The sequence below is a fragment of the Rosa rugosa genome, chromosome 2 (genome assembly GCF_958449725.1).
Source record: "Rosa rugosa chromosome 2, drRosRugo1.1, whole genome shotgun sequence".
Classification (NCBI taxonomy): domain Eukaryota; kingdom Viridiplantae; phylum Streptophyta; class Magnoliopsida; order Rosales; family Rosaceae; genus Rosa; species Rosa rugosa.
In genome coordinates, this window is record NC_084821.1 from 72459297 (window position 1) to 72471955 (window position 12659).

The 12659-nt window shown below is 39.4% G+C and overlaps 1 protein-coding gene across 1 annotated transcript; it reads left to right on the forward strand.

Annotated features, from left to right (window-relative positions):
- Positions 1-7442: 7442 nt before the first annotated feature.
- Positions 7443-11424, forward strand: LOC133730024 (oligopeptide transporter 3). The gene is made up of 6 exons (XM_062157669.1): positions 7443-8201; positions 8591-8688; positions 9268-9837; positions 9959-10214; positions 10313-10495; positions 10588-11424. Exons 1-6 carry the CDS (start codon positions 7707-7709, stop codon positions 11200-11202), a joined length of 2217 nt encoding a protein of 738 aa, XP_062013653.1. The 5' UTR covers positions 7443-7706; the 3' UTR covers positions 11203-11424.
- The last annotated feature ends 1235 nt before the right edge of the window (positions 11425-12659 follow it).

Sequence of the window (12659 nt, forward strand, 5' to 3'; positions counted from 1 at the left end):
TTTGTTTATCTCTATATTTTTTTTTTGCTTCTTTTGCTGTTATAAACTATTAATGTATCGGGGAAGAGCAGTAAGCCCTCTGACCCCAAATTATTGAAAGAAATAGAAGAAGTTACATGCGTCCCAACCGGCAAACAACTAAACCCCTCAAGAACAACGCATGGGGACAATATCCCCTAAGCATCCGATAGTAGTTTGATTTTGTAGTGATCGGTGATTCCGGGTGGTTTGAAGGCCTAATATTTAGTGGGGATAGGGATTGATATTCCGTGATGATTTTAATTGTTGAGGAATGAAGAAGGAATAGAGACGGCAAATGGATTAGGTTATGGATAGGTCCATCGCCAACAGGCCCGTTGCCAGCCTTGATGCTGGGCTGCTTTCACATGAGGAAACCGGGCTTATTAAGGAAAAGAGAGGTTCGATCGTCTAGCTAGCTAAAGAGAGACCTAGAACGTGTTCATATTGAAGTAGGATATGACTTAACTGCCCGAAAAGAGAGTGTTAATTAAGGGATAATTAAGACAGGACATGATGGGAATCAATACTAATACGACGGAATGGTTGGCAGGTCCAATTCAATTTATCACTTAAATTGTAATGACAGATAGTACAATGACAAATTTAGAATCTTAACTTTTAAAACGTCGCAGCATGTGGGCACTGGGCAGTGTCCTCGATTGATCAGATTGAATGGCGGAGACAAAAAATTCCCTTGATTGATTTGGAGAATGAATTGCAGTACCGCATTAGTACGTACGTAGTAGTATGTTTGTAAAGTGGTTTGACCACGCACATACCACCAGATCGAAGAGCGAGCGAGGCATATATCATATATGCAGCAGTTGCGAAGCTAATAGCATCCGGCACTCCATCAGTAGCTCACTTAATTACCCGGCCCTTTCTCCAACATTAATTAAGATGCCCGCTGTCCATGTGCGTCGATCGATTAGGCTGGAGTTCGTGTCGATCTGTTTTATCTTCGGCACATAATTGGAACGCCGAACGCGCACGTACGGATTATATTTGCATGCAATAATGCAAAGGAAGAAAGCTTTCTGAAAATGTATGTATATACGTCGGGAAACTTCTACTGCATTTGTCTGGTCTAACTGCGTACGTCTTCATGCATTTATATGCCACTACTTAATTAATTATGATGTATCTATATATCAATCCATCGAGATAGGGTTTGAACCACGCACGTGGTCACAACTTTATATTCGATCCATCGTTACCCCATGCCGCCAATTAAGGAAACTAGCTTCAGTAATTACTTATATATATATATATATATATATATATATATATAACGATTATTATGTGTAGCTGAAGCTTGTCTTCTTCCCTCTCTGATCGGATCCGAGTTGTTGGAACTTATCCCTGGACCCTCCTGCAGGCCTTTTACAGGTAATGGGGTCAACGCAAGCATCTAAATTTGGACCACAAGGGCACTAGTTAATTAATTGGAATGTGGCCGGTGGAACATATGGTACGAATGTACATTCGATCATTTGCAGCTTGGAATTGCTTGGCCGATCGATGGAAAGCTGAAATAGATGGGTAGCTGGGTGGACGACTAGCACATATATACCACGGTTGAATGGATACATGGGATTGGGATTGGGTGGTACCTAGCTAAGCTAGTTTAACTTCAGCTTCAAAAGAAAAAACGAGAGAGAGAGAGAGAGAGAGAGAGAGAGAGAAGGGGTGGGGGGGAGATCGCAGTAGTAATCCCGTCAGCATGCATGTCTCCATCGTTAACTAGTAGTAGTACTAGCTACTATTTTCCATCGATATGACGTCGGTCCCAACTCCAGACCAAGTGGCCTGTAATAGTTAGGACTGGAATTGCTAGCTAGATGGAACCTAGAGGAGGGGACCTAATTATCATGCTTGCTGCGATTCCAACTTCACCTTCACCTTCTCGATCGATCATCTTATAAAGTTGGCCGTGTTAATTGGGTTGGGTGCTTAGTTGTCTACCTACTAATTTTGGTTTGGGGATTGATTCATACTTACATGTATCTCTATCTACTTGATAGATTTAGCTAGGATATCAGTACTCATTAATGGAAACAGTTAACAAGATTAGTTAGCATATTATAATGTCATGTGTGAACGAACGTTTTCAATTTCCATAAACTTTCAAACCGTGCTTAGCACGCATGGATTGATGAAAATGATAGAAAGGATGATTTGAAATCTTGAATTGATTTGAATATATATGCTCACCATGTATCTATCTACCTTTACTTCTTTATCTGGTGGGCACTGATAACGGACGGCAATGATATTGGGTAACCACAATTTCTAATTAAGTGGATGATTAATTTTTTCCCAACCTTGCTAGGCGGAAAGAAAGACTGACTTTGTGAGAACATATGAAGGTGACTGCTGCTACTTTTTGAACGAGGTACTGATTGGAAAAATGTATTTGTTAAGAGGTGACCCATGAGAAGTTGATCGAGGGAGATCGATATATATATAGTCCAACCTTGTTTTGTTTGCAGTGGTAGACCGTAGATGTAATGTCTTCGATCTCCATCTGCAAGATGTGAAATGCCTTGTCCCAAACAATAAACTATATACCAGATTTGTGATAACCCTTCCATCATCAATTCATCATCATCAGCATCATCATCCAGCCTTCGTAATAGATTATCTGGGAAAGGCTAGCTAGGGGAGGTTGTGTATGTTTATATGTCAGTAACCCTTCTTTATGTATAACGGACAGCCTTCTTAATGACCTGCATTCAGTGCATTGTTTATTTGTTTTGGTATCTTTCAACCGTCTCCTCCTAGATTTAAAATTTTATTAAAGTATATATTGTGTACTATTCTAATTAATAATACTGATCAAAACTCATTTGATCAAGGGTTTAATATCCATCAATATCAGTTATAATTTAACGTAACTAATTATCTATGCATGGTGCTACTTTTTTTTTTTTTTTAATAAATTTAAAATAGAGGATTAGGCGATATTAGCACCTCGTTAGCGGTCATTGCACGGAGCGCCTACCCTCCCCAAAAAGGGGAAGGGACAACTACACCCGGAAACCCACCGCCCGTCCCTCTATTTTAGTTTATTGAATAATAAAAAATAAAGTGTACAAAAGGGGAGAGGGGGACATAAACCGTAACCCCCTCCCAAAAACAAAAAGAAGAACAACCCGAAACAAAATACGGGAACTGCGAAGGTCACCAAAAAATAAAAAATAAAAACCAACAGACAATAGACCTTTGGAAGCCAAACAGCAACAATTGACAGGATCCGGTGCATCCGTGGAGGAGACTTCCATTACTAAAAAGCATAGCAAGCCAAGCTACTTATCAACCCCATGTCCCACTGATAATTAAGTCAAAAACTGAAGCGATAGTTGGGAAAACCATTTAAATCACGGGAATAGGCTGCAATTGCACAAGGAGACATGAATCCCACCAATGAACTCCCACATTATCCACACCAAAATTTGCTAGGCAATCAGCAACACTATTACCTTCCCGAAAAATATGTGAAACTTTTACATGCATAGCAGCCAGAGTAGCTCGACAGTTAAACCAATCAATAGTAAAACGCCATGGCACATCCATTTTAAGCGATGAAAGAAAATGAATAACGCAAGTAGAATCACTTTCAATCCAAATCGAAAGAAAATGGTGCTACTGGCTACTGGCGTAATAGTTTGCAGCTTGATATAACCCCAATAACTAGTACGTAGCTCTATATACTTGTATTGTCGTTTATTGTTCATTGCTTAGGATCCTGAATTATTCGATTCTCAATGATCAAATAATTGTAATCATCATCATATGAAGTAATAGCCTATTAAAAGGACATAATTAATCACGTGCATGTTTAGTGTAATAATTTGTTGGATTGAATGGCCAAGATATATATGGCTAGGTGTAGTAATAAATTGAGAAGGAATCTAGATTGTTTTTTTTTCTGTCTGAAAGATGAGTGAACGAGAGGAGTAACTTGCCTAACACTTTAATGAATTAATCAAAGAAAAAGTAGATAACAAAAGAGGGGGACAAAACTAAAACCTCTCGAAGTAAACTAACAATTAAACAAACCTAGCAAAATCGAAACTGAGGAAGACCCATAATGTCACTATTACAATAGGACAAAATAAAAGAAGGAGGCACATCCCACCACACCAGTTGAGTTAACGACGTACCATGATTAGCCAATGCATCTGCAACTTTATTCCCTTCATGAAAAATATGAGAAGAGCGAAATGTCATATTTGAGATGCAACTTAAACAATTAAGCCAACGAACACGAAGTTGCCAAGGTACAAGCAAAGGAGAGCGTAGGTAGTCTAGCACAAGTGATGAGTCAACCTCCAACCAAATGTGTTTCCAATCACGAACCCAAGCAAGCTCAATAGCCGTTATCACTGCCAAAACCTCTGCCGCTATAGAACTATGAATGTCAATGTTGGAAGAAAAAGCACCCAGAACCTGACCATTAAAGTCACTAAATACCGCACCAAAACCTCCAATACCCTCTGCATGCTTCCAAGCACCATCTGAGTTAATTTTCACCCACCTAATGATCGGAGGATGCCAAACAACCTCAATTACTCTAGGGACTCTCCGCAACCGACACTCTGCTCCAATGGAGAAGGAATTTTGAGAAGGAATAATCTAGATGAATCTTGGTTTCATGCATATACTAACATATATAGACCTTTTATTTATTTGGTGACCAATGGAATATATGAACAATTTGTGATGGAGCTCTGAGATCTCTCATTATCTCAGCACTATGATGCGAGTGTGCGACTCTATCTCTGTGTATATCTTATTTGTCTTTTTCTTTTCACTCAAACAGCCAAGTGAGCCAACTAAGCTTCTTTTTGGTTCCATTTCAGCTAAAAAGAAAATACGTGTAGGTTTAATGCTGGAGTGGTGATCAAATCTAAAGTGGACTGGTGTTCTACAGTTCAGATTAGAGTCAACGCTATCTTATAATTAGTCGGGGGAACGGAACCTGGCCTCCACTGTGAGTGTGAGCTACCTCAATGGAGGGTCTGTGTCTTCCCTCCGTCTGTAATCTGACACGTACGTTAAAGTTCATCAACCGGAGACCCCACGGCAGCCACCACCGGCCGCGCGCGGATGAGAAAGGATTGCATAAAGGATTTACCGTTTACGTGTAAAGGAGTAGTCATAAATCAATCATATTCAAATTTAATTAATTCTTGAAATATAATGTGACAACAGTTCAAATATAATCTACGTGGTTGTTACGCGATATTTTTCACCGGAAAAGTGTAATTAAACTGAGTTTGTCAAGCACACCAAACACAGTGGCTGACATACTGATCAAACAACACTTGTGTTAAACCTATATACAGAAGCTTATCTAATACTGATACAAGTGATAACTGTATACAATAAAATATTTGTCTTAACTAACCAATTAACTTAGAGCGAGTATCTGATAAGAGAGACTTAATTATTACTCACAGTATATAAAGCTTGTGTGGGTAATGATTTATCCTTATTTATAGCAACACAATGATACATATAAAGGTAACTCTCGATCATACTCAAGTGGAGCGACACAGCGACGATTATAGAGATATCTGTTAGTAACTTGTAAACATGCATGGTAAACAAATCTCTCAAGGGCAATTGTACGTACTCCCAAAAATAATAATACCAGAACCAATTAACCATACCATACGCTGGCAGCGGCACGATCATCCAATAAAAACTCGTCGAGTGTATAAGTCATGGAAGGGGTAGACGGCCACACCTGGAACGTGAAACACATCGGACGTACATATGGATGGCGGGGAGGACCCACGGTGTCCTACATGGAGCATATAAACCATGCGTAGATGCGATCTGGCTTTTGGTGACCACAAGGCAGTTGTGTGGAAGACGTGCCGAGGCTCGTGGTGCTCACACGCGCGGTAAAGTCTTGGCCTAATGGTTGGTATTGCGAGTGGCAAGGAGTGAGAGAAGCAAGACCCACCACGTGGCAATCATGTCAATGCCTTCTCGTTTGTGCATCTTTCCGATTTCACCTTAAAATAGATTTTTTTCCTTACACAGACACTGAGAGGTGGAAGGAGCATAACGCCGCCAAAAGTACACGAGCTTTTCGTCCGACGTGCCCAATCGTAACGGAAACTGACTCAATTGCTGATACCGGAGACGGGCGTTGACTAGTCGTTCACGTTTCTTTTCCTACGTGGACCCTATCAACCACGTGTAAACCCGAGTCAACGAGACGTTTGTGGTGCTACACGCCTCAGGGCAAGTGACTCTCACACGCGTAACTCCCATCATTTACCGCCATTTGTCACTTCAGGTTTAAATTATGCTCTACTGTCATGCATTTTTTATTCGGTGATTTTAGATAGACCTCCGATTCACTTTTCCTAATACTTAAAAAGCTAAGCATAATTTTTTAAATTTTACCAAAATACCCTTAAATTATTAAATATGTATTTTTAATCATTTGTTGTTTTTTTTATTTCTATTAATTTAACCAAAAATAATTTTGTGTACTACTTTCATCCAGTGGCGGAACAAAAAATTCATTCTTGGAAGGGCTGAATAAGTATATAATTATAAAGATTTTTTTTTCGTTAATCCAAATCATAATAATAACTATACCAAAATATTCAATGAATTTAGTTCAAGAAAATTTCAAATCAAATTATATGAAGGAGCCATGTATCATATGAAGGGGCCATGTCTATAAATTAATTATTTTTACTTAATCATTTAGGTAACTTATATTAATAGGGGAAGTAAGAAGATTATTTGGTATTTTTTTTTCTCTCTATTTTATCCTTATTTGTTTGTCCATATGAGTTGACAAAATCTAATAACAATTAGAAAAAAATAGAGGTCCAAATATCAAATTTGGAGGTGCAACTATTACACAATTCTTCATTTCATCTCAAAGAAAGAGAAAAATCAAACAGATTTTTTAATTTCTCATTTAATAATTCACCCAAAATTATAAAACTAGTATCCACAAAGAAAAATGGTTCACACGGTTGAATTTGCCATGGTTGTAGCTTGTGGTAAATGGAATGATTAGTCTAAAAAAATAAAAATAAAAATAAAGTGAGGCTAAGGCGCTAAGCCTAAGGTAAGAGTGTGGGGGAGAGATGTTGATGCTGCACAGTGATATGCTCAATCTCTTTGGACTTTGGACACCAAACACTCGCAAACTTCCAACAAAGAAACAGTGCTATAGCCTATGGAATGCTTTATCTTCTTAACACTCCCTTCAAGAATAAAAACTAATGTATATTAAGGAACCCTAAAGAATGTCATAAAATTCCCTCACTATTGTAATACAATAATGTAACGTTGTTTTTGTCACACTAGACATAATTATGAAGCAATAATAGTAGTGTGAGTTGTTAATTTGTTATGGACACCCAAAAGGAGGCGTGGCATAAGGGAAGGGCAGAAATGTCAGAGAGGAAAGGAGGGGAGCCATCTTCTTCTTCTTCTTCTTGTTTTAGAGGAGGAGAAGACGAGTTTGTATATATAACTCAAGAGGGAGGGTTAACTCGCCACTTGAATTTGAAGCCATAGTCTTGGATAATAGAGAGGGACTCTCTCTCTCTCTTGTTTTTCCTGAGGTAACAAGAGTACAGAGCTGGTTTTCTGTCTCTGTTGGCTGTTTCGTTTTCACAATTAATTAAGTACGCAAATCAATGGCGTCGAAAGTCGATCCCGAGAAGACCAACGGCGCTGACTCCGAGGAAGAGACCCGAACATGCGAAATCGAAGAGGTGGCGCTGGTGGTGCCGGAGACCGACGATCCTTCACTGCCGGTGATGACATTCCGGACTTGGTTCCTGGGCATCACCTCATGCACCATCCTCATATTCCTCAACACCTTTTTCAGCTACCGCACTCAGCCCCTCGCCATTTCCGCCATTCTCATGCAAATCGCTGTCTTGCCCATCGGAAAGTTCATGGCCAAAATTCTGCCCAACAAGGACTTCAATCTGATGGGCTTTAAGTTCAACTTGAATCCAGGGCCCTTCAACATGAAGGAGCATGTCGTCATCACCATTTTCGCCAATTGTGGGTTCTCAGGTGGCGGAGGTGATGCCTATTCCACCGGTGCCATCACCGTTATGAAGGCCTATTACCACCAGAGCTTGAGTTTTCTTTGTGGTCTCTTCATTGTCTTGACCTCTCAGGTACCTCCGATCAAAGTTCATTTCTTTATTTTCATTTTTATTTTACTGGATAGAGGTTTTGGAATTTGAGGTTAGGAGCAGATACCCATGATTAATGATAAGTGTGGGGTTGCTCTTCTTTGTTTGGCTTTGGACGATGAGTGTTCAACCGCCGAGGTTGACAGAATGCTCTGCATTAATCTCTAATATTTTCTGTCTAAATTAAAAAATTAGTCAATGGTGGTCTTTTTCAAATAAACAAATTGTCAACAAATACCAAATTTTGCATCACGGAATAGACCATAGATTTTTTTTTTTTTTTTTTTTTTGCCTAATATGTTTTCGTTTTTATCAGCTTTCCTAGTTTTTTTTTCGTTTTTATTTTATTTGTGGGCTTTGATGACTTGCAGATGATTGGGTATGGATGGGCTGGATTGCTGAGGAGGTACCTGGTTGACCCCGTTGAAATGTGGTGGCCTGCAAATGTTGCTCAGGTTTCTCTGTTTAGGTAGGACTTCTTTCTGTGCTTTAATTAACTTGGTCGATCGATGTTTCCTTTGGTTTCTAACTAGTTTAGAATAATAGCTTAAAGTTGATAACTTTGCCCTTTAACAATTTCTTATTGTTTTTGAATTCTACTGGTTGAGCATGTCTTTCTCCGAATATGTTTGTGAATGAGCAGTACTTAGGAAAGAAAATAAATAAATCAACCGAACTGCATCAGATCAACTAGATTTTTAAGATATGGGAATGATATGTCTACACTTGCATCTTTTTTTGTAAAAGTTTATCTTTTTTATTGTTAATGGATGAAGTCATAAGCCATGTGAGAAATGATGCTACAAGTCATAAGCTAAGTACTGGTTCAATGGTTGAGAATCTGTTTTTCATTCCGAGTCTTTTGCCTGATAATATTCCCTCGCAACGCATAACGCTACAATCGTGAAAATAAAGGATCATGATCAAAGTCCTTTCTTAAAACTCTCAATTGTTTGACGGTCAAGGCAAAATTAAAGTAGGGAATTTGAATGTATGTTGTTACTGCTCTACTCATATCATTTTGATGCTCTTGCTGTGATTTTTACAGGGCACTCCATGAGAAGGAGCATAAAGCCAAAGGCATGACACGGATGAAATTTTTCCTGTTTGCCTTTGCAGCCAGCTTTTTCTATTATTTGTTCCCTGGCTATCTTTTCCAAATCTTGACATTCTTCTCATGGGTCTGCTGGGCATGGCCACACAGTATCACGGCTCAGCAAATCGGCTCAGGTTACAAGGGACTTGGGATTGGTGCCTTTACCCTCGATTGGGCTGGCATTTCAGCTTATCACGGCAACCCCCTCGTCACACCTTGGGTTTCCATTCTCAACGTCGGAGTTGGTTTTGCCATCTTCATCTACATAATTCTCCCTCTGTGCTACTGGAAGTATAACACTTTTGATGCTCAAAAGTTTCCTATATTTTCCAACCAGCTATTCACCAATAAAGGCCTTAAATATGACACTACCAAGATCACGACACCACAATTAGAGCTTGACATTGATGCTTATGATAATTATGGGAAGCTCTATCTTAGCCCTCTTTTCGCTTTATCCATTGGATCAGGATTTGCAAGATTTTCAGCAACCCTTATTCACGTGGCACTCTTTCATGGCGGGTATGCTTGCTCAATTCTAAACTTAAAGACATACATCACAATGACATAGCTTCTCCTTTCTTAGTTTATAGTACATACTGTTGCCATGCTAATAAGGTTGTGCATGATTTTGTTTTGCTAGTGCTATTTTGAAGCAAAGCAAATCAGCAGTGAATAATGCAAAAATGGATATCCATGAAAAATTGATGCAAAGCTACAAGCACGTGCCTGAATGGTGGTTCCTCATCATACTCTTTTTTAGCGTTGCCCTCTCCCTGCTCATGTCTTTTGTATGGAGAGAAACTGTGCAGCTGGCATGGTGGGGAATGATCTTCGCGTTTGTTTTGTCTTTCATTGTCACTCTCCCAGTTGGGGTCATTCAAGCAACCACCAACCAAGTACGTAATCTGAGACTTGAGAGTGTTTGTTTAGTTCGTAGTTATAACAAATTGTGACATATCATTCGTTCTAACATCTTTGATTCATGTTCCTGCAGCAACCTGGATTTGACATTATAGCACAGTTCATGATTGGTTATGTGCTCCCAGGAAAACCCATAGCAAACCTGCTTTTCAAAATCTATGGAAGAATCAGCACTGTCCATGCTCTCTCTTTCTTGTCTGACCTTAAACTCGGGGTCTATATGAAGATTCCACCTCGGTGCATGTACACAGCTCAGGTCTTTTTCATCTCTCAAAAGTTTTATATGCTTGGCATTTGATTTTGTTCCCAAAACTTATTATCCACTTTTCTTTTTTGGTTTGTCTCCAGCTGGTGGGAACTCTGGTTTCTGGTGTTGTGAACCTTGCAGTTGCATGGTGGATGTTGGAGGGCATTGAGAACATATGCGACACTGAAGTACTCCCCACCGACAGTCCATGGACTTGTCCTAAATACAGAGTCACCTTTGATGCTTCTGTTATATGGGGCCTGATTGGACCAAGGCGACTGTTTGGACCTGGAGGACTGTATAGGAACTTGGTGTGGCTGTTTCTCGTCGGAGCTATCTTGCCAGTTCCTATTTGGGTGTTGAGCAAAATCTTCCCCGACAAGAAATGGATTCCGCTGATCAACATGCCAGTCATTCTTTACGGCTTTGCTGGGTTGCCACCAGCAACTCCCACCAACATAGCAAGCTGGCTCATCACTGGAGCTATCTTCAACTATTTCATCTTCAAATACCACAAGCGTTGGTGGCAGAAGTACAACTATGTTCTATGTGCAGCATTGGATGCCGGGACAGCTTTCATGGGTGTCTTAATCTTCTTTACGTTGCAGAACAACAACATTCTTGTCCATTGGTGGGGCAATGAACTTGATCATTGCCCTTTGGCATCATGCCCTACTGCACCAGGCATTATAGTCAAAGGATGTCCGGTTTTTTAATTGCTCTAGATACATATAGCAGTGAAACGTAGGCATAAGTGCTTGAATCTTCAAAGCTGAGGAAGGAAAGTTGTAGTTATGGAGAAGTGGATTGCAAATGTGAGAGTTTGCACTTACGTGCATACTCTTGTAAAGGGAAGGGTTGGTCTCCTACTTTGATATTCAACAGATGAAGTTTCTCTTTCAGAGGAAATGAATTGCTATTAGTTATTTCTGATTTCAGTTGAGCTTCTGTTCCATCTTCTCTTTTAACTTTTGCATTTAAAAATTCCATAGATTTTCAGCACCACCAGTTGAGAAATAACAGGAAATCAAATAAAAGGGAAAAAAAAATTATAAATGGTTCCTAGTCAATACACCTATACTCGAAAGAAGCTCACAACCAAAACCTAAATCATCAAACAGTAACGCATGACTAGCAGCTGGGGGTAAAGATTTCTTCCAACTCTGAGCAGGACTGTGATGACCAATATAGACAATAGCATTCAGGGGCGGATCCACATAGAGCCCAGCTTGGGCACTTGCCTAGACTGGATTTTTGATTTCACATTGATTTGGTGTAGGCAAGGGATGTGAAAATGGCAAAAATAGGGCAAAACAAGGTGAATTGTGGAAGAAAATGGCAGAAATTAGGCAAAATCAAGGCAAAAACAGGGCAAAACCAAGGCAAAATCTTCACAATTGCCTCCAAAATCTGCAGCTTCTGTCTAATTTTCCTCCCTTCCCCCCTGCCATTGACTTGCCTTACCTGAAAAAAATTTCTGGATCCGCCCCTGATAGCATTAGCTAAGAAATTTGATTACCTCTTCAAATGCAACCACCAGTTGAGAAAGAATAGGAAATCAAATAAAAGAAAGAAAAAAATTATAAATGGTTCCTAGTCAATACTCCTATATTCGAACGAAGCTCACAATAATTTGGTTTTGTTTGTATGTGATGGTCAAGATTCAAGAATTACTTGGAGGCTCTCACTTTATCATATCATTCTTCTTTATTTGTTACCCTTCTACTACCTCCAATTTACTGAACCATAATGCATTGAGTACGACTTCAATCTTACATTTCATTTAGTGAAATTGACAATTTTTACCTGAAAAGCTAACGTTTGATAAAGTTGTGTTAAAAAGGAGGACAAGATAATTACTGGGTCTGTGACTTTGTCAAAGGTAGGTTAGCTATCCTTGTTGGCAAATAGTATAGATTGCAACATGTGTAATGGATTCGTCTTAATTCTGGCATCGTACTTATTACCTACCCCCCCCCTCTATATGACCACTACCCATCTAATTAAGAGGTTATGAAAACGAATTTGATGATCCATGATCATGTCAAAGGAAACATAAAGACGTAAAAGCAATCGAAAAGAGTCGCCAAACAGTTCATTGGAAAGAATCTCAATTTTCCTCCACAAAAACTCAAGTGAAAGAACTGAACGGTTAATAAGTGCAAGTACGAGT